The 27,546-nt window shown below is 44.7% G+C and overlaps 1 protein-coding gene across 1 annotated transcript in view; it reads right to left on the bottom strand.

Moving 5' to 3' along the window:
• Positions 1–27,546, bottom strand: part of LOC126541003 (lysosomal cholesterol signaling protein-like) — a 196,919-nt gene that overhangs the window by 46,358 nt on the left and 123,015 nt on the right. The window contains exons 8-9 of the mRNA XM_050187814.3: positions 26,027–26,188; positions 12,980–13,063 (exon numbers count right to left, since the gene is read on the bottom strand). Coding sequence (XP_050043771.2) covers positions 12,980–13,063; positions 26,027–26,188 — 246 coding nt within the window. The remainder of the gene's footprint in view (positions 1–12,979; positions 13,064–26,026; positions 26,189–27,546) is intronic.

A 27,546-nucleotide genomic window follows, 5' to 3' on the forward strand; every position in this document is an offset into this window, starting at 1 on the left:
TCTCTATTTCTTTGTATGTGCCTTCTTGCGCTCTTCAAAACACCTTTAAATATATAATAAAATAAGTTATTTATTGCACGAAAGCAAAAGAAAACAACTACAGTTCTCAACATGGCGTGCAGCTGCCATCACAGCAAACTTTATTGCGGCTTGTCATCAACAGCGCCACAAGTACATGAACGCCGCAGTCATTAAGCTTCTTTAACAAAATGTATTGTTGCGCTTGCTGGTTCATTATAGCGGCAAGCGGTGCCAGAGAACACGAAGGACCAGAAAAGGAGACGGGGACAATTACATGGGGCTTCTTAACAGATGACAAATATCCAACATGGTTTCCGACTTTTCTTCTCTCTCATTCTCCCGAAAATTTCATTATCGGCAAAGCAATCTGTTCCTTGTAATCAATTATCTCTGTTTTGAGTCAAGCATGCGCGAAAATGCATGAGGCTTTAGCTCGCTTGCCTTGACTGCGAATGTCATTCATGCCGAAGGCTGGGCAACGAACGGCACTCACTGACCATCCGTCAGAGCAGTGAACCACAAGTTTCATGCTTGTTTCTTTCTTTATATTTTTTTCCATGAAATGGGAAGCAAAAAGGAAAGCGAGACAGGCGCCCAGGCACGTTAACTGTATTAATTCCCTTGCTCTTCGGGCCTTTCATCCCTGTTCTTTGCCGACACTGTGATTAATGTAGGTTGTCTGCTGCTTCTTAACGGGTTCCCCTGTCATGGGTGGCGAAATTGTATCTGATTTGTTCGCTTTATATGACCGAGTCTGGGTATGCTAACTGCACAACGAGAACTGCGAGCTAAGACTGACAGGGCAAAAGTAAACATGAAAAAATATGGGGTTTTAAGCGCAAAAACCACGTTCTGCTTATGAGGCACGCTTTAGGGGAGTACTCCGGTAATTTGTACCGCCTGGGGTTCTTTAACGTGTACCTAAATCTAAGTACGCGGGTGTTTTCGCATTTCGCCCATCGAAATGCGGCCGCCGTGACCGGGATTCAATCCCACAACCTCGTGCTTTGAAGCCCAACACCGTAGGCACTAAACAACCACGGTGAGTTGCGTGCAAAAAACAAACAGACGAATAAGCGAGCCTATCACGGCAGCATTTGAAGGCTTTTCCGATATACGCTATTAAAGGAAAGTGAAAAAAAAATAAGAGCGTCAACTTTAGCCAACACGGGCCAGTGTGGTGCCAGTGGAAACACAGCCATACTGGTAACAATATCCTCCTCAGACCGGAGAAACGCAGAACTATACAATACCTTCAATAGAAGCTTTTTTTATAGCCGAACAATAGTCTCTTATGAATCTCGAAAGCCCGTCATTTGATGACAGATTTTATGCAAACATCTAATAAATGTTAGGAGGTTTAGCCTCCCAAGGTATACCACAAGATGTTGTAATGGGAGGCTATACGGTTTGATCACGTTCCACCGACTCCGTGGGGTTCTCTAACGTCCAAACAACGCTCGACACCTGAGTATTAGTTGCATTTCGCCCACACTTAAATGTGCAACTCCGTGGGCGTGAATCGGACCCGAGACCACGTGTGCGGGCAGTAGAACGTCGTGCCCACTAACGGATCACGACGAATACACAGCACTTAATGCATGGACAAAAATTAACCTCCCTCAAATTTTGTCAAAGTAACAATCCCTCTTGTTAGCCTAGACCTTACAGGAAGGTACGTTGTGGTATATAAGTTACATAAACATGAATAAAGTACTTCATGAAGGCTACAAAGGCTAGCTATCCAACCTTTCTGAGGCACTTTATCTCTGTATAACTTCTATACCACAGTGTGCTACTCCGTCTGTCGGACCCCTTCTTCAATAAAAAATAGTTTAGTGTCGCGTTGCGATCAGTTGATGTTCATTTCAACTAGTGGATAGCAGCGCAAACTAATGATATTGGAAGCGTACTTCAGAGGCCATTTTCATGACGTTCCACGAGGTAGTGTCAGTTTCCTCTAAAACCGGTGGCAACAAGATGATTAACCCATTTATGTACTATTGCCTCATACAGGGTGTTTCAGCGAGCACTTTAAAAAATCTTTAAAGGTTGCCTGTGGCAGGTATCCCAATTCTAGTTCATGAGCTGGTCTACTCGAAGAGGCGGATATTACATGCACTTACATGCATTGAAATGCAAAAGAAACTAAAAAATAAAAATTCACTAATTAACTTTTTAAACTAATTACATCATGACCTATATTTAAATGTACAAATTTTAACCGCGGAGTTCGCAAGGCAAATTTTGAGAATTAATATTTCGAAACTGGTGTCGTCCTGAGAATTCGTTCTAAGTGTATCCGCCTTGCGAACTCCACGGCTAAAATTCGCAAATTTCAAAATGGGTTTCGATGTAATTAGTTGTAAAGTTAATTAGTGATTTTTTGTTAATTAGACCATATTTCATTTCAATTTTTTGGGCTAGAAGTGTCCGCCACTTCAAGTATCCCACCTCATGAACTAGAATTGAGCTATCTGTCACAGGCAACCTTTCAAGATTTTTGAAAGTGTTCGCTGACACAACCTGTATACCAGTATATGTTAAAGCAAAATTTCTGTGAATCCTGTTTTGCTAGAAACGAAAAAGATATCCGTGGCGATAAACGGACAAGATGACTAAGGTATATATGCGCCTTTATGAGCAAGTGAGCCTCATACGTTCCATCCAGACTACGCTATAAAAATCAAAAACCATTATTTCACTCTAAGGTACTAATCTTCGGTCAGATATTAACCGTGGAGCTAGTTAGTCGAAGTCGTCGAAGAATTACTAGAATATAGAAAGGCTACTGCTTACAAATGTATTCGTTGAAGCGCCCCGTGGGCAAATTTTACTGCCACGAAAATAGGTCACGTTAGCCAACTAGGTACAAACATAAAATGCGTTTCGGCTAAAAGTGCTTTATAGCCGTATCCAGTTGTAAGGCACATAAAATATGGGAGACTGTTCCAAGCTTACTACCTGTGCATGCGTAACGTTCTTTCGCAAACTAATTCTACTAAAACTCATCTATCGATCCCCACCCCTCCTTTTCTTTTTGTCGAAAACCGCTTCTTCTCAAATATCCAGTCAACACGCTACTGCCTGATCCTTTTTGTTCCTTAAACAATAGCAGAGATGAGAGTCGCGGCGAAACTGGCTGAGTTTCTTGTTTCGTAACTTCAATTAAAGCAAGTGAGGTTAGTGCCGGCAAAAGTAAGAGTTGTACGTCACTCTTCTCGAAAGAAAATGTGCCTTTTATTTTTTTTTCTATTGACGGATGCCACGAATCGAGACGACCATTGCTAAGTCCCGGTGCGTGAGCTAATGTAAGTGCATGCGCATGTGTTTTTTGTTCCCTTGGTATAAAATTAAAGAAAATATAAAAATCACAACTGCACTATATTAGTGAAATTTTCTAATCACGGAAATTGATCTGAGGTACGTCAGGTAAGGTAAAAAGTCACTTTCTGATGGAGCTGTCGCAACACTTATGGCTAATTTTGACGCCCTCAATATTTTGGCATTGTACGAGACCTTGAAGTTATGTCTAGCATATAGATATAATGGTAAGGTTTATTAGATTAAACATCACGACTCTGCTCGTCGCTATCGTTGTGTTTGAGTGTTAGTTGTTTTTCTGAGTGCAAGTTCACCCAACAAAAAGTTATATTTCTGAATCGCAGTTTTAAAGCTTCGTCATTCTTCACCTTCACTACAACGGGACAATAGTGTCCAAAATAGCATATATATATATATATATATATATATATATATATATATATATATATATATATATATATATATATATATACACAGTTCACTTTTCTTAATGCTCACCCGCGCTAACCATGATTATCAGGTACTTCACGACATGTTTAGGGGTTTTGTAATAGTGGAACGTGGGTTTAATCCATGACATTAGTTGTACGAGATGCGCAAGTCATCTTTGGTGCCACCCGCCGTAGTTGCTTAGTAGCTATGGTGTTGGGCTGCTAAGCACGAGGTCGCGGAATCGAATCCCGGTCACGGCGACCTCATTTAGATGGGGGCGAAATGCGACAACACCTGTGTGCTTAGATTTAGGCGCACGTTAAAGAACCCCAGGTGGTCCCAAATTCTGGAGTCCCCCACTACGACGTGTCTCATAATGGTATCGTGGTCTTGGCACGTAAAACCCCATAATTTAATTTTTTAATCTTTCATGCTTTAGTGTTCGCGAAACGTAAGACACTGGGATGTTTATGTCACATGCAGGAAAAATATTTTATTAAACGAGTTACACTTCGCTCCGGGTTAAATTATATTGCTTTCGTAGCCAACCGACCAAAGGAATCGTTCTAGGAAAGAAGGCCGGGCGGAATTTCTGCTTCATACCTGCAATCGTGATTTTATGGCATATATTTTGCCCCATATCCAGTCCTCAACGTACAGAGCCAACAGCCGTCGCTACTTCCAACTTTCTGTTATGTTAGCGCGCACTAGGGACTTCTTTTATGGGAAAGCTATTATTGTAGTAGAACCTTTCGAAGACATGTTTTTCGTGTCATGTCAGAAGAAATAATGCACAAAGTTTAAATCATGAATGCTAGGAACGCTATGCAGGTATATATCGAGAGAGAGAGAGAGCAAGAAGAGTAAAGGCAGGGAGGTCAACCAGACGAGCACCCGGTTTTCTATCCTACACTGGGGGGGGGGGGGGGGGGAATGGGAATAGAAAGAGAAAAAGAGGGAGAGAGATCACTGAGTGCGTGTGGGAGGATGCACAGGGACACTATAAACGGTCTTTTAAGCCGGTGCACTTCAAGTAGTGTACTAGTGCACGAATCGCTTGTCGTGCCAGTGACGGGTGTGGCCACAGTCCAAGTATCTGTGACTCGGAGAACGGTCTTGAGTCCAACTTGTTTAAAGTTGTTCAAATGTGATGTACGTAATAGCGAGGGCGGGTACACAATACGTGCTCGATAGTTTCCTCGCACCTGCAGAAGTCGCACATCGGGCTCTCGGCCATTCCGATACGATAGGAGTAGGTGTTCGTGAACGCCACTCCCAGCCACAAGCGGCACAGCAAGGTTGTTTCCCCGCGGGAAAGGCTAGATGGCAGTTGTAGCCGTAGCATGGGGTCTAGTTTATGCAATCGGCAATTGAAGGTACTTGAACTACAGAAATCTTGCGACTTCTTGCGTGCAAGTAGGCGAAGTTCCCTCCCAGCGCCCGACCTCGTCAAAGGTATTGGACGCGTATGGGTGTCTTCGCGGGCAGAAGCCCGAAGACACCGAAGATAGGAGTTAAATGGCGATTGCTAAAGTGTTGGTTTTTCCCTCTTTAGAGGCGTTAAATATCAAATGCATGAAACATTCGTCCGGTGACCTGGGAGAACTAAATCTTCAAAACGTTAAGGCTGACTGATGTGTGCGCGAAGTTTAAAGTTTGTCTTTAATTAGCGGCTGTAAAAAATGCCAACACAACTGCTCAAAAGAAATAAGGAAATAGGGCAGAGATTCTACAAGACGTTTTTTTTTTTTTCCTACTGTCTACACTCAAAAAAAGTTTTCGCCCTTTGGGGCGTATCTTGTCCCACAACAATAATCGACATGTGCCTTGCTTGCGTTTTCTTTAACGCTGAGAGCCCGGTACTTCCAGGTCACGAACGCCATGCGCGTTATGAGCGTCACATAGCATTCTCGATGCAGATTTTTCATGAAAAAAGAACGCAAGCATGCAAGGCAGATGACGATTATTCTTGTGAGAGAAGATAAGCCCAAAAGGGTGCAAACTTTTTCAAAGGTGTAGAACAATAACACAATAAGTTTCCCCGTCTGCACCAATGCTCTTTTTTTTTGCCTCAAGACGTACCTATCACCGGTAAGGTGTGACGTTGCGATACTGCTGCGGCGCTAGGTTACGTCTCGAACCCAGCTCCACATGGTAGCGTGGCGGAGACTTTGGGAAGAAGAAATGAGAAGCTTGGAACTTGGGAAAGCGATAACAGGTTTACTATCACTTCAACAAAACTTATTTACATCGTTGAATGGGAAAAGCAGAAAAGAAAGTGTTTAGCGACAAGCGTCTGGCTGAGCCTCGTATCCATGGCCAAGAGCACCTTGTTTTCTCTCCGCACCGTCATTTAACACCTCTGCTCCAACACTCTCTCCTGCTGGTAGCCAATCACACACAAGTCACCACCAACCAGGACGACAAACAACGAAAGAGCACATACAACACTGTTACAGACAGAATATAGGACCGGCGGCACCCCCCCCCCCCTTTTCCCCGCCCCCAAGTTCCAGCATGCGCTAAGGCGGAGAGAGAGTCTGGCCATCGGAATGGGAGAGGAGATATTCCACTCCCAACTTGTCTTTGCTGCTACTTAGTAGAGGGCAGGCAGCAGTTCGTGGCGGCTGTCTTGTATCGATACACCGCGTTGTATCGGCCTCCCCTGGAGTGACAACTCTTTCTTCCTTTCGTCTCGCTTCTCTCACGAAGCGAGCTCGTTACGGGAAAATTAGCAGCACCCAGCATCGCATGGGAACTGCCTCCGACTATCTTCGCAGCGTGGCTTTCGCATTGTACTCTTGTGCGTGACCAATAGCCTGTGGTCTATGGCAGTCATAACAATACACAAATCGCAGGGTTCAGTGACCCTTAACCAAATCGTGCAGTAGTAAGACCATCGATCGCACAAGCAGATATTTGTTTAAGGGAACTCAGCCGAGTGACGTGTAGGCAGGGCCTCTACCTGAAAACGTTTACGACGACATTGAAAAGCACCGTGCCAATGGCAACAGCTATAAGAAGCTTCACCACTATTCGTGAAGGCTCGAGTTTCACTGACTCTACATGCTTACGCTACCGCAATTCAGCGCTTAATCGATGCCGCAAAGCGAGTCGACGCCTCGGTCCTCCTAGCTGCGTTCAGTGTGGGCCTTACCGTCATGCGCACAAAAATATGTTTTTCACGTTCAGCTGTGTCCCTTCCTCTGCGTTCCTTCTTTATTAGTTGTAAAAAAATGGGAAGGCTCTGTACGTCCGTAATGTGGACTGATGCGCTCGTCGTGCCGCGCTGTACTAGTGCAAGAAAACTGCTGCTAACCGCGCTGAAGGTGTCGTGGCCTTCGAGACCTTGGATCTGGCAGCAGCAACTCACCATATCCGAAACCGCACCCGAAGTAAATCATTTGCAGGCACTTCTGCAACCGTAACAATCTCAGGTCATTTCATTAAGTGCGTAAGCATTTCTATATCGACAACCCAGAAGAAATCGTATGTCTGTTTGTCGCATAGGGCATGATGAGTGACGCTTTCACTGCGTAAGAAAATGCTACATTTTAAATGCGTAAGGATTTCTGTGCCTACCAAACAAGGAAGCATGGAAGCGAAGAAAAGATAAGCATTCAATGAGTTGATAAGGATGCTAGGGAGTTATGAGGGGTCAGAGGGGTTAGATGGGTCTCATCATTGTTGATAATGGTTCGACAAGAATGGATAAGGTGCTAACGAGTGACAAGGGCTTATAATGGTCGGAACAATTTGATAAGGGCCGATTAGAGTTTGTAAGGGTCGGATCATGTTCGATAAGGTTCATAAGGACTGATAAGGGCCGCATGTAGTCCTATAAGGTTGACATCGACTGATAAGAGGTGATAAGATCGAGGCCTATACTATCTGATCAAGTTTGATAAGGTTGATCATGACAGTGGGCTACGTAGAGATGAGCAAGTGGCATAATGCTTACGCATACTTAGACAACTCCAGTGGAGATTCTGCCATGATTTTTCTACCTACAGTCCGGCCTCGACTTAGACGCGACGTTCAGTCGTTAACCTGCAGATTCCTATGTCACATGACACCATGGAAAAATCACTTTAATCGGATACTTTAACGTCGACGTGACCAACTGTAAAAACACCTCGTTTCGGAAACTTTCAAGGGAGTCCGAGATATACACGCCTCTGAACGATCGAATTTTATGAGGAAAACAAACCACAAGACCTCTCCGAATTTGGCGCTTGTTCGCAACGATTTTATCCCAACTCTTTTTAATGTGTTAGCATTAATATATATACTATCTTAATACTACTACTAACATACTATATACATACATATATATATATATATATATATATATATATATATATATATATATATATATATATATATATATATATATATATATATATATATATGGTACTACTGACGGTGATCTGCTCCGGACCACTGTCAATTGCACTTTTCTCCTCGAAGAGGCGGGACGTGGGTCGAGTGAGCTAATCAACAAAACTTTGCAATGTGGTGAATGCGGAATAAATCATGGATCCAAGAGCTGAAAGAGGTGCAACAGGATGCTAACGCATTTCTCTCGCATTTTCCGCTAAATCCCTAATCTATTCTATTTCTTCATTTATAGCTCTTCATCAGTGGTACAAAGGATATTCCGCCAAATTATTATTAGGATCTTCCGATGGTGCGCGGCGGATGACAAAGCAGCAATAAAATCAAGCAAAATGAATTATTCAGCTGCACCACTCCAGGGATAAGCACTACGTAGCACAATATAATCAGCAGTGCTAGAGAAAGACGACAACCTATGAATAGAATAAGAAAGAAAGTCCTGTACGTCATTTATCCCCTTCACTCCCTTGCCGAAAATTCGGAGATTAACAAACGCCCTTGCCCATCCGGTATCACAATGTAGTCCCTTCAAAAGCCTTGCTACAGCTCGTGGCGTGTCTGAACGCGAAATTGCAAACACGTTCTGCGCAACCCTAGTAAATTTCGAAAATCCTGTATCAATTCAAGCTCAATCTATCTTTTCGTTGCAGCAACAGATTGAAAATGCTTGCGATTTACCTCATGCCCAGATGGATATTCTGTTCTCTCTAAAAGAACTAAAGCACGCTCTCTCGAAGACATGCCAAAGAAGAGCGACTGGTCCTGACAACATCTCTTATTGTACCTTGAAAAACCTTGGCCCAACAGGCACGCCCACTCTCCTACACGTTTTCAACAAGATGTGGGAGGAAGCCCATGTTCCTATGAGTTGGATGATCGCTAACGTAGTCTCATTGGTAAAACCTGGCAAAACGCCACTGTCTCTTGACTCCTTCCGTCCTGTTAGTTTAACGAGCTGTGTTTCAAAGGTGATGGAAAAGGTGATCGATATTAGACTGCTATAGTGGATAGAATCAAGCAGTTGTCTACCAGATCAAATGGCTGGCTTCAGAAAACGCAGATATACAATGGACTGCATCCTTGACTTGGTAACGTTTGTTGACCGCGAGATTAGCTGTGGGAACATTGCTGTTGCTGTGTTTATTGATAATTAGAAGGCCTTTGACTCGGTTAGTCACCTTCACGTTCTGCTTGGACTCGCAACTCTCGGAGTGCATGGCCGAGTCCTCAAATGGGTCGCAAACTTCTTGAAAGACAGAAAGATATATAGAAATACAAATGACGGCCAAAGCGACGAATATACCATAAATAAAGGAGTTCCGCGAGGAAGTGTATTAAGTCCACTTCTCTTCAATGCAGTGATAGCAGGTTTACCAGTAGTACTTCCAGCAGACATAAACATATCTATGTATGCTGATGACATTTCCATATGGACATCGAACAAGTCTCTAGAAGTTGTCAAGCATCGGTTGCAGGAAGCTTTGAATGCAACAGGTGATTATTTAAGAGAACGGGGCATGAAGATATGCCAAATCAGAGGTTCTGCCTTTCACAATAAAAAAGGTTAGAAATTTCGGTCTTTCAACAGATGGCCATGTGATCGAGCTGGTTCGGAAACCTCGTTTTCTCGGCGTGATTTTATACCACCAGCTCCGATGTACTCATCATTTGACCGCCCTGGAGGACCAAATTAGTTGTGTTATAAATGTTCTCCACAGAATCGCAGACACGAATTGGGGTGGAACAACTGCATCCCTGCTTCACGTCCACTCAGCACTTGTGCGTCAGAGAATTGCTTACTCCGCCCCTATATTGCACGAATTATCTGCGACGTCCCTCCATCGGCGGCAGCTATTACAGGCTCGGAGTTTACGAGTGTGCCTAGGAGTCCCGCAAGTTACGTGTAGTCACGTCACTATTGCAGAAGCGCGGGAACCGCATTTCACGGTGATTGGGAGCCTAGAAATATGCCGACATCTCTTCAGAATTTCTACTCAGCATTCTGCACACCTCCTTCTCTCTCTGATAGAGAACCGTCCGGGTGCACAGATACACGCCTTGTTTCAAGAGCATAAATTACGACTCTCACGATCACTTTTTTGGCACTCCGACCTCTGCTACGCACCATGGCTTCTGCAAGCGCCGAAAATAGAAACGTCAATCGAAGGACTTAAAAATAAAAGCGACGTTTCCACATTAGCAGCAAAACAATTAGCGTTACATCACCTATTTGACAAGTGCCAGGAATCTATTCAGGTCTACACGGACGGTTCTGTAGTCAAAGAAAGTGCAAGTGCAGCTTATGTTATACCATCCTTAGAGGTAGAGTACGCTTGTTGACTAGGACACACGTCGTCACGAACAATAGCGGAATTAGTGGCAATTCTCCAAGCCACTCATTTTATCAAAAGATATGAGACACCAACAAAGTGGGTAATTTGCACGGACTCCTTATTGGCTTTAGCATGTCTTGAATATATCGATGACAGCCAACCACACGCACGAATAAAATACGCAATACTGAACAGTTTAACTCAGGCTAATGAAAGAAAACATGAAGTGCTATTACAGTGGGTCCCGGGCCGTTCTGGTATAGCAGGCAACGAACTAGCGGACTCATTGGCGAAATCAGCCCATAAAGATGCAGAAATTGAACTCATCCCTTTATCACCAATGGACACAAAACGGATATTGAGAGTACTAAAGAAAGACTTCTGTATGTCAACATGGTTTAATGAAAACACTAAGGAATCAATAATTCACGAAGTAGACCCTCAACTCGAATACCAACTGGATGCACAACTTTCTAAAAGTACCGAGACACTAATTCAGCGACTACGCCTTGGGACAGCATACACCAAACATTTCCTACATCGCATCAGACGGGCTCCTTCCCCGGCTTGCTCCTGTGGCCACGACGATGAGGATTTTCGCCATCTACTCCTCGCATGCCCCATATACGAGATACAAAGACAGCAGCTAGAACAAGAGCTACACTCCATCGATCCTCACCGGCCTTTCTCACTCGCAAAATTGCTGGGCTCATGACCATCGAAAGTAGAACAGCGAAATGCATTGAACGCAATTGAAAATTTTTATGAAGACACAGGCATCCTCAACAAATACTAGCTATTGCATTGAATAATCACACGATGTCACTAAAACATTCTTCTATTATTTGTAATTATTAGTGCTTGTATATTACGTGTTATACATTTTTTGTGCGTGAATTATTTTAACACTGGAATTCATCATCTGTTTATATGCTCATGGAAGTCTACATCACGGCCGTTTGTGTGTGTTTGTGACTTTGTTTACGAACTCATTGTGGTTCAACTTGCATTTGACTTTTACACTGTTATGTTCATAGGCGTATAGGACTGTGCTGTGGCTTTCTCACCGTATGAAGTGGTTTTTTTTTTCTTTTTTTCATTTTCCTGTAGATTTGTTTTATATTGTTGCTTCTGCTATGAGAAAAGGAGTAGCCGTCACCATTATAAGGTGACTACGTCTCTTTCTTTTATTTTCATTTCAATAAAAAAAACACAAAAGAACATTTAGAAGTGCTCCAACAGGGGCTAGTTGGTATGTCCTGGCTGTATGGTCTACGAACTCTGCATATGTGTTACCTACAGGAAAACTAACGCGGTTCGTGTTCGTGTTGTTTCCTCAAATTGGTGTTCCAGTGTGCACTACCTTTGCAGAGCCATATACCATACAGACAAAAGAACAATAACGTGCAGACAGAAACTGAACGTTGTTTTAACACGTCCCCATTTATTGACTGTAATGCGTCCCTTTTAACCTCAAACAATCATGCGATCGGTTTATTGGTCTGGTCGTAAACGTGAATCATCACATGATCCACGCTCTGCTCTTAATCGCCCTTATCTGAGTCAACTTCCGCCTCTAAGCGTCACCCCCATTATTCAGTGCCCCAGGAAAAGGGCCGCAATCCAATACATGTCTTGGGAGCCTGGCCTCACAGTCCATAAGCCCAGAAAGCCATTCGAGCGCTTCTTCAGTACCTGAGGTCACCAGACTTCAGTGCCCGACTTTAGACATGCTCCACCTAGCTTAGTGAATGTGAAAGTGCGATATAGACTCATGTATTCTCTTTCTCTTTATTTCATTCCCTCATCCCCCACTCCGCGTTTAGGGTAGCAAACTGGACTCAGTCTGGTTAACATCCATGCCCTTTCTTCCTCCATTCTCTCTCTCTCTCTCTTTTTCCAATTTTCTATCTGTCCCTTTGAAATAATTTTGAGCTGAACGACGCGACACCAGATTTGATCTTAAGTTATCCTTAAGAGCGGGGCGAATGCCGGTATATCTGGATTCTTTAGATTCATCTCTAAAAGGCACGTAGAGCGAGGGACAAGGGGAAAAAAGGAAGAAAGAAAAGAGTACAACACTTTGACGTTCTGCCCCATTCTACGTGTCTTTTCAAAAAGTAAACCAGTATCAACACGCTCATTTGTGCTGCTATTGTCAGCTAGGTCCACGCATACTGCACGGAACACAATTCTCGTTGTCCTCTCCGTGCTCTAGTTCAGTTCAGTTTCAGTTCAGTTCAGTTTATTTCCAACAAAATGTTGGGGGTCCTCCAGGCAAAAAAGTTGTCATAGACAAATTGAAGTAAATTTCTATGTCAAACGGCCAAACACATTAATACCGAAAACCCATTTAAATTCCACGTTATTATGTTTATATTGCGGAAGCACGTTGGAGAAGTGACGAAAGAACTTTTAAAAGAGATATTCCAAGAAGGCACCAGCAATATTGAGGGAAATATGTCACCCACCTCGCAGATAAGCAGACACAGCAACACATTGCAGATCAGGCCCTTCGTCCTTCTGGTCAACATAAACAGTCCGATGACGAGCAGCTGCAAAACGAAGTGGCACAACCTTGTGAAATGCATTTCGCTAAACCTTACCAATGTATAGAATTGGCATGTATCTTATTGAAGAAATCTCCTTCGATAACATGGCAGCTGTAGGCTTAACTTGCGTTCCACTTTAACTTGCTGACTTTATCTTCTCGCTTTCGACCGTTTAAGTGCGCATGAAACGTATGTCTTTCCTTTGCGAGACCTTGACATGCGAAAAAAACAAGGTTCGGCTCGTGACCAAGGTTCGGATTTTCTGATGTTACTTCTATAAACTCAGCGCCTCATAATCTATATTTTTTTATTGGTGGAGCCAACGAAGGCGATGTTTGCGCGAGGGCCATGCATGGTGTAAGTCGGTATGTAATACGAATCGAACTTAGTGATGGGCTCATGCCGCGGTTTCGCACTGACTGCGGGAACAGCCAGTGTATCTTACAATAGAGAGGCTGTTTTAGCCCCGATACATATAGAAATATACCGTAAATGTTCAAAACACGCTCTAAAGAATCACAAAGCGGTTTATGCACATCAAGAGCACTATAATAGATTACTACGCATCGCATTTGAGCGATGAAAATCAACGCTGGAGTTCTGTATTGCATTTTTATGGGTCCATGTACCATGGTGCGCTCTTCGTGACAGCAGCAGCTGCTGGTGGCCGTCTCACCTCATTGTGTTCCGGGGGCGTTAGGTGTCTAGCCGCGGTTTGCTATTGTATGTGTGAAAGGCGTAGAAGAGCTACCGTAATAGAACAAAAAAATTGGCAGTGGCTTAGCTCGCCTATGCCAGGATATACGTAGCGAAAGCTAAGGCATAGCATGGTCAGCCTTGGTTAATCTTGATTGCAAATCCAGGTTAGTCTGATTGTCTAGCTATGTTGCCGCGTTTAGCCAGTCGTTCGGCGCGCTGTTCGTCTGTTTCCTGGGCGATTCGTTTCCTCTTCATCTCGTTCCGATGTCGATTCCAGGCTTCCTCCTGCTTATCAGAATTGTCACCGTCTATACTGCCTCCTCAACTGTGGTTGCGGCGCACGCGAGCTCTCCTTTTCAATCCTCCGAGATCTTATCGGGCATGCGACGCAGCTGGCGAAGCGAGCGGAGGCGAACGCAACGACGAGGAGCGCGGTGTGACGAGGAACGCAGTTTGACGTCATGCGCCTCCTCGGAGCACGGCCACGGCGAAATCGCAAGTTCGCGGCCAGTAAAGCTTTCGCTTTAAAATACTTGCTCTCCCGTAATCGAGTGTAGATGTAAGCATGACATGGCTACGCCAAAGCAGATTGGTTGGAGATGATACTAGCCACAACCTTAAAATGGGTATAATTATATTCGCATTGGCACCCCCCCCCCCCCACACACACACACACACGCACTACACCGCGCGGTACCATACTGTGCACTGGTCCTTATGAACGCAATTGCTTCCTGTCACAGGCAGTGACACGAAACAACTGCGCCCATATGGCGTCTTTTGCTGCTTGTAGTGCCGCTGCCTTCCAACAGTGCAGCACGCTAAGCGTCTGTCGCTACTTTTATTTGTGTCACGCTTGCATATTTTACCGGTATATCAGAACACTACGCATGTCATGCAAATCGTCCGATGGTGACCTTGGGGAGGACGTTATATGCACCTGACGACACTTCCAAATATCTACTAACCCTGCGGCGACGCGTTCTAAAAGGCCTTATGAATAACAAAACAAAATAATAATAACGCGTATATTTTTCTCATTAAATGTTTGTAAGAACATGTTCGCGCCGGCTGTTCATCGGCGCCGACGTGTGCTTAAAAAAACGAGGAGCAAGAATACTAAACCGAAGAAGTGCTCAGTGAAGCCATGTGTGACAGCATACAAACAGCACTGAAGGTAGAGTTCAAGATTTCATGCGAGCAGTTCGTGCTTCGTTCGTAATTCAGTATCCAATGCATTTCGCTCTTTCAAAGCACACTGACAAACTTTTTCGTAGCTTTCACTCAAGTTCCCCTCAAACGCTTCCTATTCCGGGCACGGGCACACCTTCCTATACCGGCATGCACTATTAGGGCCACGACGGTGAGCGTGCGCTCTCCATTCAGAGTGCTCTCGGGACACTAAGTGCCAACAGAGCCTGTCAGAGCAGGCTCGATCCGTACTTGGCCCGTTTCTGCGTCCCTCCCTTACCAAGTTGGTGTTTTTCGAGGCCACCGAAACGAGCGCATCAAAAGTGCCGCAAGCTGCGTGCTTACGAATTCAGGTTCCGTGCTAGGCGACAGCATGCTTTAGCGCACCTGTTTATTCTCTCCGCGATTGTGGCCTCGCGTAGCTCACTCGCTAGCTTTCGATATTTCAGCTTTATATGCCGCGCAAAGATAAACAAAATAAAAAGTGGAAGAAAAGTCAACTCGCCGCCGATGGGAGGCGTCGGATGTGCTAGAGTTGTAAGCCAGCTCGCGGGAACCAACTGGCGTATAACTTGTGACATATGCAATGCCACGTTTGCTGATGTCAGTCATAAACTGAAAATGACCGTCAGTTGTATTGACGTTGCAGCTATACGTCAATTCGCTTATGCAAACTTACCTATCACTGCAGCGTCAGTATAACTTCAACTGGGCTACGCTCGGTGTCCCATGAACGTCCATTGACCCTTTGGGATTTGAAGGTTAACGCCATTTTTGAGGAAACCACATAAAATACGCATCAGTTTTTCTCCCCCTTCCTTTAATAAAGTTATTTCTCTCTCCCTTTCTCTCGCGCTTACGTTCTTTGTTCCCTGACCTACAACTAGTATACCGGCAGTATTGTCCTGACGCGAACAGTCCATGCTGTTTCGTTTGTGGTTCGACGTCGGAATTACTGACTCCTGTACATGCCTTCCTTATTGAAAGGAACGTCAGCCCTACACAAGCGACACATGCAGCCGCGGAGCGACATTAACACACATGTAACCTGGGGCCATATAACGTAAGACTATTCCAATATGTTTTATTCCAATCTCCTGATGTCAAATTTCCGCAACCAGCGGCGCAAGCATAGGGTGGTGACCCTCAGCGTTGCCTGAACAGCCCAATCAAATTTCCTCCTCGTTTACAGGAGCTCACTTTTGTTTGCCTTCAAAACGAACAACGTTGCCTACACTGAGCGGTTTTTCTTACCTCATTGGCTGACAAGAGGCGAGGAGCACGCTCAAGCGGAGAAAGATTCAATAGGGCCGAGCGAGCGCACTTAAAATAGATAACCGAATGAAGGGGCAGGTGCCGGTGTCTGCAATTGGTCTGCTTTCCCTTACAAAGCTTGCGGTGGCTTGTATAAAATCACGGCTGCGTGCAGTGGGCAGTTAAAAAGGCCGCTGAAATGGATTCTCAGCAAAGAATAGTTGGCAACGCGATATCGCAAACGGCTACGGCCATGCAACAAGTTTTGTTATATGCAAATAAACCCATGCCCTCCGGCAGGTGCGAGTAGCCAGTGCCTGAGCATGCGGCGGCAGCCATCTTCTATTCCTTTCAGGACGGAACAGTCTCTGGTTATTCAGAAAAAAAAAACAGTTTTGCTTGGCATATTAACGCATCTGTAACGCATACACGTCACTTTTACGGGATGAGTTATCGCGGTTTTGGGAAGTGGGTGCAGCCTGAAACCTTTTGCCCAATAGCAGAGGGTTAACGATTAAACGGCGTCGAATCAGAGATAATTATTTTGCTTTTGTTCGGCCGAATCATGCATAATCAGTGTGCACAGGTCATGTCAGATTGGAAGCTATCGCAATTTGCGTGACGACGCATGACAGACAGGCGAAGTGAGGGCAGTCCCGAAAAAGTTTTTGACCAATCTTGGAGGGCTGATTGCGTAATTGGAATAGAAACATTTGGAATAGCTTTACGTTATAGCGCCCCTGTGCGTCTGCCAGCGCCATAGGAGTGAAAGACAAGGAATGCGCTCAGCTCCTAATAAACTGGACAATCGTCTACTGTAAGAATAGAATTCAGGAAAATTCCGCAGTGGGCTAGTTGGTCCGAAGGAATGCGCTCAGCTCCTAATAAACTGGACAATCGTGTACTGTAAGAATAGAATTCAGGAAAATTCCGCAGTGGGCTAGTTGGTTCGACATACTTAACACTGTTGCTCAAAACGACGAAGGCACGCGACACTTGAGCACGTGACACCAGAGCGACGAAACAACACACAACACCTGAGTGCAAGAATAGAAAAGACGAGGCCGGTGCTTTCAAACAAACTCCGTGCGTAAAGCTATATCTGCGTGGCCGAAGTTCGTGAGGTCTACAGGCCTTCGTGATATACTTCGAGACCGCTGTCTGCTAGCCTCACTGCTGTTTGATTTTGCACGTGGTTCACTTCGTTCGTGCTCCTTTCTTTTTCTGTCTCATTTCCCCCTTTGCAAGATAGCCAACCAGAACTTTACCTCTGGTTAATTTTCCTGCGGTTGAATACATTCTTTCTCATTGCTTCTTTTTTCTACATTTGCCAAGTGGCACATGCACAATGATAGGTGTCACTATCGGAACCGTGTTCTGCAGGCCCATTTTACAAAATCACGGTTGTTTCTCATTAACTCTTCTTGCTCTCACGCAGTGTCGGCCGTTCTCATCTACTAGATCCTTACACCTAGCACGTATTCTCGTGATTATCATCGTGATTATCAATCGTGCTCGACGACAATTTAGCAGATGAAACCCGAGTAATATTTTAAATTTAATTTAATTCTGGATTTTGCGTACCAAAATCATGACATGATTATGAGGCGCGCCGTAGTGGGGACTCCGAATTAAATTTTGACCACCTGGGCTTCTTTAACGTGCGCGGTGGACGGGCGTTTTGTTGCAGGCTCGCACCGACAGACACGAGGCAAGTGTAGAGAGAGCGAGAAACGAAATATTTATTGCGAGAAAAGCAGAGAGCGCGGCCGGAGAAGCTAGCTGTGTATCTGGCCTACTCATCTACGTAAGAGAAAGGGTGGAGGAAACGAAAAGAGACGGAGAGAGAGAGCGTTGGGGTCAACGATCACAATGTGCAGTGAGCGTGCGACGTGCCCACGTCTTCTGTGCACAGCGCTTCACAATGCCTAGGTGCCCGTCATTCAAGATGATAAAACCTGGAGGCGAGGGTGTTCTCTAATAAGCACATCAAGAGCGGTCTCGTCGGTCGCATCACAGTTTGAGCATCGTTGCCCACCCACCAGAATCTTCCGCTCCGAAGGAGGTCAGTCATTAAAGCGCGATAATATGGCGCTGAGTGTCTGGCCTGCAGGGAGTGATAATCAGGGAAGTCGCAGGTGATGCGCGTGATCGCCTCTGGGAGACATATACTGAGTAGTCAGTGCAATAGGTGTTATACCGGCACCTTCGCTGCTGCATGGAACGCGTCATGCGAAGCCTGTGGGCATGCGGCTGCCACCGGCGGCAAGTTGTCTTTTGTTCCACTTTTATTTGCTTCACCTTTCTGCCGAACATGAACACTAACACAAATTTAACCCTGTGCTACTATTCGGCATATTATTTACGGTAGCAAATCACGAGTCACTCGTCATTGAGTCTGCAAGTTTCGGGAATACTTAAAACATCATGCGCGCCAACAGGCCGCCTATTTTTTGTACAAGGGTGCCTCTTAATCAGGTTGCCTTCTTACTCCTGGTTACAATTTTTCGAATGAAGGCAGACAAGATTTCTTTGTTTTTAACTGTTCCACTCAGTCGTACTCTGAAGAGATTGAGAGAGAGAGAGAGAATATTTTTTTTCTAAAAGCAGAGAGGTTTCGCAAGGGTGGCTGAACGGGCATGTTGGTAATGTTGCATCTTTGGTTAGCAGTGCGATGTCGCAGTCGTCGCGCTGCTAGCCAAAGATGCCGAGAGTCTTGCCGTCGTAGAAGTGTTTGCCTACCTGCCACTCTGCAAGGGACGATGAGAGGAAACAGAAAGGCCTTTTTACACTGAGGCGCATGTTACTGGCATTCTGCATCAATTCTTATAGCCTCAAGCGCTCGATTTCTCGTCTGATTACCTTCAATCAATTGCTTTCCTGACAAAACTCCAGCTGGTATTCGGTCGTACTCATAATGACCAGGCTTCAGTTTATTACTCAAGAGAAAATCCGTCCGCTGACCTTCTGCGATTAGGAATTTCGCGCATGCTAATTGCGATCGATGGTTCGTTGCCAAGTTCCATGAAATACTTCAGTACTGAGCAGGCTCGCGGGAGACGCCGCGGATTAACACAATTACCTTGACATAGAAATCGAGCGGCGCTGCTTTGCCCCTAAAAACAACTTAAAAAAAAAAGCGGATTCAAATCTGGCGCCACCCTGGCATTACTTGGAAGAAATCCTAAAATCATTCCGCGCTTTTGCAGCCTTGAGGAGCTCAAAGGCACACTCGCACATCTCATTACACAGTTTCCTTCCTTTCCTCCCTTCCTTCCTTCATTCCCTCCTTCTTTCTGTCACTATTTCTTTCTTTTCAAACGAAGTGCCCCGCGACTAACGAGCAAGAATGTTTCGCAACGAATGACTATCCATACCCGCACTGCGAAATTACTAACGAATTTTCGGCTGTGTCGTGAAGGTTGTGGAGAGTAGATTTCTCATTAACATGTCCTCTGGTACGCCACTTAACGGTCACACAGTAAAATTTCGGTGCTTGTTAGCGGCCTGCGAGTTCACGTTTTTATAATACTGATCATTGATAATGAATACTGAGCATTTTATAGACTTTTCGTTTAGTGTGTGTGCGTGCGTGCGTGCGTGCGTGCGTGCGTGCGAGCGCGCGCGCGCGCGCGCGCGCGTGTGTGTGTGTGTGTGTGTGTGTGTGTGTGTGTGTGTGTGTGTGTGTGTGTGTGTGTGTGTGTGTGTGTGCGTGTGTGTGTGTGTGTGTGCGTGCGTGCGTGTGTGTGTGTGTGTGTGCGTGCGTGCGTGCGTGTGTGTGTGTGTGCGTGTGTGTGTGTGTGTGTGTGTGTGCGTGTGTGTGTGTGTGTGTGTGTGTGTGCGTGCGTGCGTGCGTGCGTGCGTGCGTGTGTGTGTGTGTGTGTGTGTGTGTGTGTGTGTGTGTGTGTGTGTGTGTGTGTGTGTGTGTGTGTGTGTGTGTGTGTGTGTGTGTGTGTGTGTGTGTGTTATGCCCCAGGACAACAAATTTATTACTGAACGCGCTACTACAACACCAGCGCTTCAGGAATATCTTCAATCATTTTTTCATCGGCAGGTCGTTCCCCAACAAGACATTCTTTATGAGCAAGGCAAGGTGGCCTAGGTGGCAATTGGTACTAGCCGACGTTCCATCTCGTTACTGGTATTGGATCATATTGTATTGGGAGCACGTCGTAGCTTTTTATTTCGGATTCATTTTATCACTGCCCTGAGCCACATTTCAGAAATTAAACTGCTTGTTCTTTGTGTAGAAACAATTTTTGACAGAAATATATGGACAATAGCTGTTTCCTTATGTGAGGTCCGTGAAATTTGATTGCATTTAGCACTGACGTAGCAGTTGTCTTAGACAAACAAACGCGTAATTAAATCAGTCTTGCAGCAACTCCGTTTATCTTTCGAATAACACAAGAAATGCTCTCAAAATAAAATAAGGGCATCGTTCTATAACAGTCAATATATTTTGGCCATGTGAGCGTACTTTTCGGCTGATCATTGCTCCTTGAACGCAAATGGGTTCCAATATATTTTCGTATTCCGCTTAAAACTATGACTCAGTTTTACAATGTCAATTACACTGCTGTGAGCACGCTGTCACTATATGAATGGTGTGTGCATATGTGTATCTCTTTATTCGCAGGTAGCACTTGTTCAACCTGTTTGGTGACATCACTCGGCGGTGTTTGACACAGCGAAAAAATTAAAATTATGCGGTCCGTGCTTGAAAGGGACGAAAGTGCGTACAACTTAAAAACGGATAGATGCTGTGTTATAGTAGCAAGATTGACTGGTTCTGGGCGCAAATGTTGCGACACCAGATAGTGTGTCGAACCTCTCGTGCCACAAAATGAAGAAAAGGTAACCAACAGAATGCTCTACAATGGAACAAAAGAAGAATCAATTGTAATTACTGGTCATGTGTCAAAAATTTACACCTTCGTCTGCAGATTCGCGAATTCGGAGTTCTTTCAACATGCGTCCATTATGCACTGTGCGATATTGCATTCTATCTGTGTTGTGCGTATCCCGATTCAGTGTGCCAATTTCCGTACGCAACAATGGTTTGCGTTTTGGAGTAAAAAATTATTATTTTCGCTCTTGCGCTCAGACTCAATGGCTTCGTGATTCGCGCACTTGTTTAAAGGTTGTCTAGTTGATGTTTCTTCTTTTTTTAAAACACTCGTAACAGCCCTAAAACACATGAGCCAAGATTAATTCTATTCCAAGCTAACTTCTTTAATGTGGTGCCGCCCTTGCCCTAAAGCTCTGTATCGCTTTTGCATCTATGACTCACCATGCCCATAGTAGCATGTCAAGCCCCAATCTATACGTATGTTTATTGATATGATATAAGGAGATGTTGGCGCACAATTTAAGGCGCTGGCTACTCCCGAGCTCTTGAAAGGGTCTAGATTACAACATACAGGGTACCAGATTATATATCAAATTAACTTTTCATACAAGCAACAGGACTTGTCAAACAATGTTTTCACAGTAACACTATTACGTAAGAAACACATGGTACATACAATATACAAGTTAAATGACTATACAGTTCTGTAGAAAAAGTCTCAAAAGTACAAATGAAGCTGTCACCTAATAACAGTCTCTAGTCAGAGGGGGGTGCATACATCGTGTAAATGCATTATCACATATAGTCACAACAGAACAGTCAACATAACATAATCCACAAACACATACTTATATACAGCGACATTGAAATGAAAGGAATAATGAAAGCGTTAATAACGACCAACAATGCCGTTGTCTTTAGAGCTTTTAAAGCGCTCTTTTGAAAGGACGTTGTTGGCCAAGGACCCACTCTCTAGTTATCATTAAACATAGGTTCGTTCTCTTTCTCTTTTATATATCTCGATCGGCACCTTCGCTGTCAACTCTTGGCCGTCCAAAGTGAGCCAGGCGGAGATTAGGCGTTCCGCTGAGTCAACTTGTCACTCGAGGTCTTAGCCCGTCGTTTCTGACTGACAGGCAGTGACCGTGAATCGCGATCCCACGCTTAATGCTGGTCTCGTCCTTCCGCGCTTATCAGGTGGTCTTGCTGACAGTGCGAAGCGGTGGTCACGGCTTCCGCGTTCTTCCCCGTAAATCTGCTGAGTAGACAACCCACATTATATCTCATACTTCGGCAGCAATACCACGAGGTGTGTACGGCCCTTCTTGCCGACTCAGTGCTTCAGTATAGCGCACGTTAAACGACTGACATTCTGTCCTTGCTCTGTTCAGGTTTGGCTTAACCATCTGGCGTTATCTTTTTTTTTTTTCATCTGCAGTGCATGCTGTCACTGGAACCCATACAAAGTAACCACAAGTGCTCTACCCAATCCCGAGTTTTTCAAGAGCCAGGGTAACATCATCATCATCATCATCATCAGCAGCAGCAGCAGCAGCAGCAGCAGCAGCAGCAGCAGCCTCCTATATTTAGGTCTACTACCGGATGAATACCTCTCGCAGCGATCAATTGCCTCTACATGTCTTGAGCTAGCTGATTCTAACCTGCCGCTGTAAATGTCACAATTTCATCACTCTGTCTAATTTTTCGCCGTCCTCGGCTGCGCTTCCCTCCCCTTGGCCCCGATTGTGTAACTCTAATCGTCCACCGGTTACCTGCCCTACGCATTACATGGCCTGCCCAGCTCCTTTTCTTTTTTTTTTCCTCTCTTAAAGTCAATTAGAATTTCGGATATCCCAGTTTGATGACGATGAACAGGTTGGTGTTGATGAACAGGTTAACTTGTGTAGGAATATTTTTGAAACTGGCATGCGCATATTCCTGACTACAAAAACGCTCAATAAATCGAAGGTCCTCATTGGTTTTCCGAAGAGCTAAAGACGGCAATAAACGCGAAAGACTGTGCACACAGAAAAGTGGTGCAAACGGGCCTAGATAAAAGAAAACTTGAATTTAGGCGCTGTTGCTTTATTTTCAAATATTTTATGGCAATGACCACTACGATCACATTCAAGCTGTTGAAGCCAGTACGACAGGTAATTCAAATTATTTCTGAAGCTACGTGCGCTCTCACTCTTCCAAGAAGAGTGCTGAAGATGTATGCCTCGTTGACGAAAATGGCGATGTCTCTAACACTGCTGATGCCTTTCCAGAACATTTGTGTTCTGTATTTGGTGTAAAAGATCCTTCCACCGCTAGTAAGATTTATTCTCAGTCTGTTACGGTGTGTGCGATATCAGTCAATGAAGACCTTGGTTTGGAGTGTGTAAAGCGCCTCAAACCTTCCCTTCCTTGTGCCGCTGATAGCATCGCTCCCGCAGTACTTAAGACGCATGCAAGCATGCTTGTCCCTGTTCTCAGAAGCATCTTCAACAGTTCCCTAAAGGCTTTACTACAGTTCCCTACCTATTCCCTAGTTCCCTAGTACCTTTACTAGAGCTTGGAAGGTTATAGCCCGGGTAGTGCCCGTACACGGGATCGGGTGCTAGAAATGCAGTTGCTAACTACCGAGCTATATCTATCGTCTGCACTGCGTCAAAAATGTTCGAATTTGTATTGCATTCCCTGCTTTCTCTTAGTGCTAAGAACACTTAATAGATGAGTGGTGTGGTTTTGTGTGAGGGCGCTGCAGAACAACAAACTTGGTCGCACTTATGACCCATGCCTCAAGTGTGGCGCAAATAGGGGCCAATTAGACGCTTTTTATTTTGACGTAAGTAAATGATTTGATATTGTTTGCCATGACCTCCTCATTACAAAGCTCACGTAAATTAGCATACCTTCTTCCATCACTGCCCTGGTATCTCATTACCTAAGTGCTCCGTTGACATAAATGGACAGAGCTCTGTTAGCGGAGTTACTCAAGGATCCGTTTTTGGCCCTCTTCTCTTCCCAGTGTTCATCAATGACATCTTGACAGCAATTCAACATTCTTCGTTCTTTCTATGTGCCCATGACATAAACCTATTTAAGAGTGTCAACACTGTTCCCGATTGCACTGACTTGCAAAAAGACATTTTTTCACTCTAGGACTGGTGCAGGACAATAACATATCCTTATATGCTCCCAACACTATGACATTAAGTCATACGAGAAATACACACCATGTGCAATTTCCAAACACCCTTCGGGATGCTCCATAGGTACCCAGGGTCGACGAAATGAAAGATCTTGGTGCGTGCTTCGAAAAAACGCTAAGGTTCTCTTCACACGCTAAATATGCAAAACCACGTGCCTTACGCGCTCTTGATATTGTTTGGCGTATATAGCATAAGTTCCACTCTCCTGTTGCCTTTCTGAAATTGCATTCTATTTTGTGCCTTCCACTACTAGAATATGCCTCTGTAGTTGCAAATATAGTTCCTGCAAATTAATTGTAAATTGTAACATGCAAATACAATTCTGATCTTACTGAACGAGACCAGAATAAATTGACATCGATTTTCAAGCACCGCTTTTTCCGTTCGGGCGACCACAACCCAGCCCTCTCAAATGTACCTCAACCCGTACCCCTAAACTCAAGACTTATTCAATCTGATCTTTTGTTCCTCTATAAGGTGGACCATGACGTTATACATTGTCTAATGCTTCTTGATCATGTGCAATTTTCCGTGCTGCAGAAGTACACCAGGCAACATTCCGCGTTTTCTTTCCGACTGTTGAATTAAACGCTGTCCCACGGCTAGACTCCAAACAACATGTAATAAATATTCTTCCAGTATTGACATATTTCAGAGTTAATTTCCTGTGTTTTGTGTATATTATATAAATATGTTGTGCGATTACCACCTTTTTACGTCCGCGCCTCGTCGTTTTCCGTTTGCCCTATTTGTTTCTCTGTCTCACGTTGTTTTCTCTACCATATTTGTCTCCCTCTGTACATTTTGTCTCGCGTATTACTTTTTAAGAGCACCAGTACGAAGGCTCCGTAGCTGTTCCTGGGCACTATATTGAACAGTTTATTGATTGATCATTGTTGTTGTTGTTGTTGCTGTTGTTGTAAACAAACATTTCTCGCCCCTCCCAATGCTTATAAGAAAGACGTAATATTTAGGCTCTTACGAGCATATCCTCCTATTTCTTGCAGACCACGGAAACAAGTGGCAAAATGATGACATTAGGTGCCTACTCTAACGAAGGCAAAAAAAAGTTTCGTACAACCCACGCCGCTTCAGAGACAGCGCTGATTCCAAATGATTTCCAGTCCAGAGCAATAAAAGCGTCCTAGTGTACCATGTCGTATTGCCAGGCTCAGCCCAGCAAACATATCTCTCTTCATTTGTAACGCATATAGGCAACATAATCGGAACTTTCATCACTGCAACAGAGCAGCTCGACCATTTCGTGGCTCCTGCGGCACTCATGACAATGTCGGCCCCCTTTTCTTTAAGGCAGTGCTGACAGCTGAGAGCGTTATGCAAAATTTAAACGTTTGTTCATTTGACGCCTTATTATTTTATAGTCCCTTTGCTCGTCTTCGTTAATACACTTTGTCCTTTTTTTTTTCGCTTCCTATCTTATCACCTTGAGTCGCAGTAGAAAGGAAGCCTGCCAAGTAGCGCTGGCTGCCATTTCATTGTTTTTTTTCAGTTTCCATTAAAATCAGCCTCTTCTGCCGTTTTCTCTCGGCCCTCGCGCCGACGAATAAGTTGCAGATGTCACGCAATGAAACTGAACTTGCCAGCTATCTACATGGCAACGGGCGATTACCTAGATTGTGTTTCCCTTTCACTTCCGCTGCCGGACCCCACCGCCTGCGCGCGCAGTACAGACACTGCGGCGCGGGTCTCAATTTGAGTCCACGTAACCCAGCGAGGGTTAGTCACGCACATCTCGGTCTCGCACACACTTACGCTCGCCAGGAGGTTGAGTCCGCCGAGGGAGGCCAGGGCAGTTCTCATTTGCAAATGCGGCGAGACCCCCGCAGCAGGCAGTCCTTCGTCGCTGATAACGGCGGCCGTCGCGAACATCACCGGCAGCGAGAGCAAGGTGCAGACGCTGACTCCCGTTGCCAGCTGCGAGGCACGGCGAGGGAAGACAAGCGCCTCTTGGAAAGCGAAGTCAAATGAAATGCACACAAACAATGCCTAGTGTATACTGACGGCTACAGCAGGAGTCGTAATCATTACGGAGCACCATGCAGTTACTCTATCGAAGCGATTTGCTTTTTGCGTAATTTTCTTTTCCTTCCTTCGGCGAGAGAAAAGCAAAATCCGCGGCGTGGCAATCGGTTCGTTTTCAAAACAACCAACAAAATGATAACGCTAGAATCATTTTTAAGGTTTCCGGGCCGCGTTTAGCGAAGTCGTCATCGCCATAACCGTAGCAGAGTCCTTAGGTGCGCGAAGGGAGCTCATAGAGGATATCTCGTACAAAAGGCAAATTAGAATAAAGGGCGGTACAAATAGAGAAATAAACATGTATGATAACGCGATGATCGATAAAAAAAAGCGACTGCACTGTAGAGATCTTTCAGCTAGACGTACTCGCAACTGAGGACACTAAACGCCGTGGGCATAACTGACGAAGGCTCTCACTGGCTCACGGCAGATGAGAAGTTTATTGCATGCACAAGTTACGCAAACATGACAGAAGAGTACTGGTGCGTCCAAGCGGTGCGCAAATAACTGATCATGACGGAAGAAGCAACGGGAAAAGCTCCCTACGTTTAAGAAAAAAGCATTAAAAATTGTAAGCTAACCACAGTCGTAAGCATAATGTCGAACGTGACCGTACTCAAAAATCGTGTCACAAAAGGAATCGTCGCCGGAAATGAATCCTAAACCAGATCGGAATTTTTTGGCGAACTCGAACCGAACTTCATCTAAGAACATAATACTATAGCTACCGGCTCGTAACAAAACAGTTGAAGTTTATTGTGCCGTATGTGTTACTGTCGCGTTGTTGTCAGATACATCAGTGTCTTAATATACGTGTCTAAACAAGAAAAGTTTACGAGAAGATGGAGGCTTGGGGGGGGGGGGGGGGGGGGGGGAGTGATGAGCAGCAATACAGCGAAGTGATACAGCGCTTCTCTTGTGTTCGCCGCTTCCTTCGTGTTCGTTTTCAGTGCGTTTTGGCTTATTTGAATTTGGCTTATTGAATCGATACCCACTCGCAAAGTTTTCCATCCTCTTCGTTGAGCAGCAGCTGAACAAGGAATGTCGCTGAAGCAAATGGTTCCACAAGTAGAGTGACTATACCACAGGTCTGCACCTAGCTCACTCTCGCCCACCCTTAATGAGGGAAGATGAGGAGAATAAGCCGGTGCGTGTTACGTGGTAGCTGATGTCAACTTAAAAAAAAAAAAAGAAGAACGTGGAGAAAAAAAAAAGAATGCACCGGAATCGAAAGGCGCAGGAACAAAGCAGAG

This window comes from Dermacentor andersoni, chromosome 2 (assembly GCF_023375885.2).
Source record: "Dermacentor andersoni chromosome 2, qqDerAnde1_hic_scaffold, whole genome shotgun sequence".
NCBI classification, from domain to species: domain Eukaryota; kingdom Metazoa; phylum Arthropoda; class Arachnida; order Ixodida; family Ixodidae; genus Dermacentor; species Dermacentor andersoni.